At 51.0% G+C, this 6,179-nt stretch overlaps 1 protein-coding gene across 1 annotated transcript in view; it reads left to right on the top strand.

Annotated features, from left to right (window-relative positions):
• The window catches only part of SDK2 (sidekick cell adhesion molecule 2), a 122,259-nt gene that overhangs the window by 31,541 nt on the left and 84,539 nt on the right, over positions 1-6,179 (top strand). The window contains exons 13-14 of the mRNA XM_011936630.1: positions 226-407; positions 1,464-1,579. Coding sequence (XP_011792020.1) covers positions 226-407; positions 1,464-1,579 — 298 coding nt within the window. The remainder of the gene's footprint in view (positions 1-225; positions 408-1,463; positions 1,580-6,179) is intronic.

Below are 6,179 nucleotides of genomic sequence, written 5' to 3'. Positions count from 1 at the left end.
AAAAAAAAAAAAAAAAAATTGAATTCATTTCCTCGGTTGCACTAACCACATTTCAAGTGCTCAGCAGCTGCATGTGCTGGCAGGCACCCTGTCGGACAGCACAGATGCAGAGCACTTCCGCCACCGCCGGAAGTACTATTGGACAGCACTGCTCCAGACAATTTCCCGGGCACGAGGCCAAGCAAGCTGACTCTGACTCCACTGTGCCTTGCCTCTTCCCCTCAGGTACTGCCTGGCCGGGCTGCCTGTGGGGTACCAGTTTAAGAACATCACGGATGCTGATGTAAACAACCTGCTGCTGGAGGACCTCATCATTTGGACCAACTATGAGATCGAGGTGGCTGCTTACAACAGCGCTGGGCTGGGCGTCTACAGCAGTAAAGTCACCGAGTGGACGCTGCAGGGAGGTAGGTAGAGACTGTGGCCTCAGACCAGACGCGGTGGCTCATGTGTTCAATCCTAGCACTTTGAGAGGTCAAGACGGGAGGTCTGCTCAAGCCCAGGAGTTTTAAACCAGCCTGGGCAACATAGGGAGACTCCGTCGCTACAAAAAGTAAAAACAATTAGCTGGGCGTGGTGGCATGCTACATGCTATGGTGGCACAGCTACTCAGGAGGCTGTGGCAGGTGGATCACTTGGGTCCAGGAGTTTGAGGCTAACCTAGCCAACATAGTGAGACCCTGTCTCTACAAAAAATGAGCAGAACTAGCTGGGTGTGGTGGTACATGCCTGTGGTCCCAGCTACTTGGGAGGCTGAGGCGGGAGGATTGCTTGAGCCTGGGGAAGTTAAGGCTGCAAAGAGCCGAGATCGTGCCACTGCACTTCAGCCTAGGTGACAAAGTGAGACTCTGTCTCAAAAAAAAAAAAAAAAAAACCTGAAATGAAATGAAAAGAGACTATGGCCTCAGAGGATCAGGTGCTTCCCCATCTACCAGGCCCACGCCTGTTGGGTACTGTGCCTGTCCAGGCCTGAGAGCCTTGGCTGTGTGGCCTGTTCTCACCAGGCCCCCGCTATTGCACTCTGGGGCTGGAATCGCCACCCCAGGCCGAGCTACCCCACAGGGTGGGAGGACTGAGGGGAAGAGGAAGAGGAGGCTGGCTTGGACATGGTGAAGGGCAGAGGCTCCAGGCATTCAGGGACCTTCTGTGAATTTCATGTTAAGTAGATCATGAAACAGCTTAATTTTAGCATTCCACCTGAAAACCAGGCCAGAGCATTTCTCATCCGCACCCCTTTTATTTACCAGTACCCTGTGAGGTGGGTCAGGCAAGTTTTATTAAACGCAAACTAATCCAGAGACTGTGAAGGCCTCTTAAGTCTACACAGCGAAGGAGGAGTTGGGGTAGAGTAGGGGGGTGCAAGGCAGAGGCTGTAGCCCCCACCCCTGCATTTTCTTTCCTGAACTGAGCAAGAGAGACTGACTGGGCCCCTCCACCCCACCCTGTTCTCTCATCTCCTCTAGTTCCCACAGTCCCTCCGGGCAATGTGCACGCGGAAGCCACCAATTCCACGACCATCCGCTTCACCTGGAACGCCCCCAGCCCCCAGTTCATCAATGGCATCAACCAGGGCTACAAGGTACATGCAGCCCCTCCTCACCCAAGAGGAGGCCCTAAGGTCTTCTGGGGGAGGTTGGGAGAGGGGACAGCGTGGGCAGGAGGAAATTCCCACTCTGTTTCTGAAGTCATTGGCTCGAGTCAAGCTAGGGACACACATCAGAGGGAAAGAGCTCCAGGCCTTCCACAAGGCTATATGCGGGCCACAGGAAGTGGAGACACTGCCCTGACTGACACTCAGTGCCACGGTCCTTCCCAGCGAGACTGGGTTACACACAAAACCCAGGTTATTTCAGGCTCAGAAACACCTGGTGTAGGGGCCAGGCACAGTGGCTCACTGTAGTCCCAGCACTTTGGGAGACCGAGGCAGGCAGCTCACCTGAGGTCAGGAGTTCAAGACCGGCCTGGCCAACATGGTGAAACTCCATCTCTACTAAAACTACAAAAATTAGTTGGGCGTGGTGGCAGGGGCACCTGTAAACCCAGCTACTCGGGAGGCTGAGGCAGGAGAATCACTTGAATCTGGGAGGCGGAGGTTGCAGTGAGCCGAGATTGCCTGGGCAACAGAACGAAACTCCGTCTCAAAAAAAAAAGAGAGAGAAAAATGAAGAACAAGAAACACCTGGTGTAGCCATGGCCCCATGAGAAAAATCCACCATTCACTTCTTACCAGGGCTCTTGTGGGCTTCACGCTCAAACATATCCCCAGGCTGCACTCGACTCCAGGTAGTGTGTGGTTAAGGGCACAGGATTAGGACTCAGACAGGCTTGGGTTAAAGTCCCAGCTCTGCCTCTTGCTGGCAACCCGCACGTGTTCTTTAACATGTCTCAGCTTCCGTCCTTCGATCAATATTTATTGAGCAGCTACTCTGTGCACTGCTCGCACCGCTGAATAACTAAAATAAACTCAGTTTTCTCATTTGCAAATGAAGATGATAATAATACCCGCTCCTTGGAGTTGTGTGAGGATTAAGTGAGATAATATTTCTAATTTGTTCAGCACAATGACGAACACATGATAAGCACTCGGAAAATGATTTTAGTAGTCGTAGAAATGCATTTGGGCTGCTATAACCAAGTACCACAGACTGGATTGCCTAAAGCAACAGTCCCCAACCTTTTTGGCACCAGGGACCAGTTTCATGGAAGACAATTTTTCCATGGACTGGGGTGGGGGGAGGGATGGTTTCGGGACGATTCAAGCACATGATATTATTGTGAACTTTATTTCTATTACTATCACATTGTAATATATAATGAAATAACTATACAACTCACCACAACGTAGAATCCGTGGGAGCCCTGAGCTTGCTTTCCCGCCACTAGACGGTCCCATCTGGGAGTGATGGGAGACAGTGACAGATCATGAGGCATTAGGTTCTCATAAGCAGTACGCAACCTAGATCCCTCACATCCGCAGTTCATAGTAGGGTTCACGCTCCTATGAGAATCGAATGCTGCCACTGACGGGAGGCGGAGTTTAGGTGGTAATGTGAGCACCGGGGAGCAGCTGTAAGTATAGGTGAAGCTTTACTTTCTTGCCTGCTGCTCACTTCCTGCTGTGCAGCCTGGTTCCCAACAGACCACGGACTGGTACCTGGTGGTCAGTGGGAGACTGGGGAACCCTGGCTTAAACAACAGACATTTATTTTTGCACGGTTCTGGGGGGTAGAAGTACGAGATTACGGTGTGGGCAGGGTTGGTTTCCTCTGAGGCCTCTCTCCTTGACTTCTAGGTGTCTGTCTTCACTCTGTGTCTGTGTCCAAAGAGATCTTGGCTCACTGCAACCTCCGCCTCCCAGGTTCAAGCTCTCTCTTGCCTCAGCCTCCTGAGTAGCTGGGACTACAGGCATGCGCCACCATGGCCAGCTAATTTTTTTGTATTTTTAATAGAGATGGGGTTTCGCTATGTTGGACAGGCTGGTCTCAGACTCCCAACCTCAATTAATTCACCTGCCTCAGCCTCCCAGAGTGCTGGGATTACAGGCATGAGCCACCGAGGCTGGCGTAAATGTCCTCCTCTTATAGGGACCCCAGTCAGTCACGCTGGATTAGGACCCACACTAATAACCTCATTTAACTGCCTCTTTAACATTTCTGTCTCCGAATACAGTCAGATTTTGGGGTGCTGGGGGTTAGAATTTAAACATACAGATTTTACAGACACAACTCAGCCCATAACAAATAGTAATAGTAATAATAGCAGTAGACCAGGCATGGTGGCTCATGCCTGTAATCCTAGCACTTTGGGAGTCCAAGGCAGGTGGATTACCTGAGGTTGAGAGTTCAAGACCAGCCTGGCCAACATGGTGAAATCCCATCTCTACTAAAAAAAAAATACATATATATACAAAAATTAACTGGGCATGGTGGCGCGTGCCTGTAGTCCCAGCTATTCAGGAGACTGAGGCAGGGTAATTACTTGAACCTGGGAGGCAGAGGTTGCAATGAGCTGAGATTGTGCCACTGCACTCCAGCGAGACTCTGACAAAAAAAAAAAAAAAAAATAGCAGTAGTAATAGTAGTAGTAGTACATTTGCTCTTCTTCTAACTGTGCTAAAAGTCAGGACTTCTCCCATCCTGGGACACAGACCTCAGAGCCCAGGCCCGGTTCTCTCGTGTCATTCCACGTGGGCCCCGTGCCTGTCCTCCCCACAGAGGACTGAAGACACAGCACAGCGTGGGGGATCCACACTATGTTTTAAAGGGGTAGGACCTGCCCCCAGCAACGTGGAGCAGATGGAAGGATGTGGGAGGGGAAGCAGAGCTCCCTCCCCCTCCAGATGTGGGAGGGGAGGCAGAGCATTTGAGGGGAGGCCAGCTGCGAAGAGGAGAGCACTGCAGGCCCTGAGCTTCAGCCCAGGGAACACATGACCTCGAGGTGGCCACTGACACATCCCGAAGGTTCCCGCAGCCCTCTGCATCGAGCGTGCCGCAACTGAGATTAATTCTAGGACTCGCTGCCTTAGCGTTCTTCCTCCAAGGTGGGGGAGGCTGGACAAGAAGGGACTGGGATGAAATCGTGAAGAGGAATTTCTGCTGGTGTTGCAAGCAAACAAAGGAGGGATGGTCCAGAACTGGATCTGACCCAGCTTCGCTCCAGCCTTGGGCCTCTCGGTCCCGGGAAGGCAGTGAACCCAAGGCCGAGTAGAAGTTTGCAGGGCAGGGAGCAGCAGCTGAATGCTTGGAGCACTCGCTGCTGGAAAACTCTCCTAATTGGGACCCTGGGGGGAGGCAGGGGAAGGAAGGGGAGGCCAGCATTGCTGAAGAGCAGAGGAGCTGAACTGGGAACAATTAACTTCTTGCTGCCAATTCTAAGCACAAGTTTTATTCTACATATGGGAGAGCTGAGCTACAAACTTTTAAGGCAGACAGCTCCCCCGAGGGCCAGGAAGGCCAGCCCTTGGCCAGGACAATTAGGGCAGTGGCCCATGGTGACCCGGAACAAGAGTAGGCGGCAGAGGCCACTGAATTCCCAGGTCCAGTCAGTGCCCAACCCCCAGCAGCTACTCGATAAAGGTCAACGGTAATGAATTGCCCAGATGTTTTGAGCACAAGAATTGGTGGAGGAATAAGAAGGGCTCCCACTTACGGGGCACTTTCTCTGGGCCAGGCAGTACACTAAATGCTGCGCTCACATTTATCTTTCTTGCAAGCAGCACGGGACTCTAAGAAGCCCCATTATCGGCCGGGCGCGTGGCTCACGCCTGGAATCCTAGCACTTTGGGAGGCTGAGGCAGGCAGATCACTTGAGGTTAGGAGTTTGAAAACAGTCTGCCAATATGGTGAAACCTCGTCGCTACTAAAAATACAAAAATTATCCAGGTGTGGTGGCAGACGTCTCTAATCCCAGCTGCAGACATAGGAGGCTGAGGCAGGAGAATCGCTTGAACCCAGGAGGTGGAGGTTGCAGTGAGCTGAGATCATGACACTGCGCTCCAGCCTGGGAGACAGAGCTAGACTCCATTTCAAGAAAAAAAAAAAAGGAATATTATCATCATACCATTTTACAGAGGAAGAAACTGAGGCACCAGAGGGAAGTTCCTTGTTCAAGGTCACAGTGACAAGGTCAATGCAAAGCTCAGATTCAAACCGGAGCCTTCACTTTTCCTTACATTAAAAAGCAAATATCAGGCTGGGCACCGTAGCTTACGCCTGTAATCCCAACACTTTGGGAGGCCAAGGCTGGGGGATCCCTTGAGCCCAGGAGTTTGAGACCAGCCTGGGCAACATGGCAAGACCCCATCTTTACACACACACAAAAAGTTAGTCAGGTATGGTGCTGAGTGCCTGTGATCACAGCCACTCAGGAGGCTAAGATGGGAGGATTGTTTGAGACCAGGATTCGAGGCTGCAGTGAGGTGAAATCATGCCACTGCACTCCAGCCCAAGTGACAGAGTGAGACCCTGTGTCAAAAAAAGAAAGACAGACAGAGACAGAGAGACAGAGAGACAATGTATTATTTTTAATTGTAGATAACATTTTCAATACCAATGAATAAAAGCAGATATTATTTTTCCTCTGCTTCTTTAGCCTTCAGCATATCACAAGGAGAAAAAAGCAGTGTTTGTCCCTTGTATACCTCCAATGAGAATGAACATTTTTCCCCTTTTGGTTTTTTT

This window comes from Colobus angolensis, unplaced genomic scaffold (genome assembly GCF_000951035.1).
Source record: "Colobus angolensis palliatus isolate OR3802 unplaced genomic scaffold, Cang.pa_1.0 Scaffold1, whole genome shotgun sequence".
In the NCBI taxonomy this organism is placed as follows: domain Eukaryota; kingdom Metazoa; phylum Chordata; class Mammalia; order Primates; family Cercopithecidae; genus Colobus; species Colobus angolensis.
The sequence above is the reverse complement of the archived record's forward strand: the minus strand, read 5'-3'. Positions and strand labels throughout refer to the sequence as shown.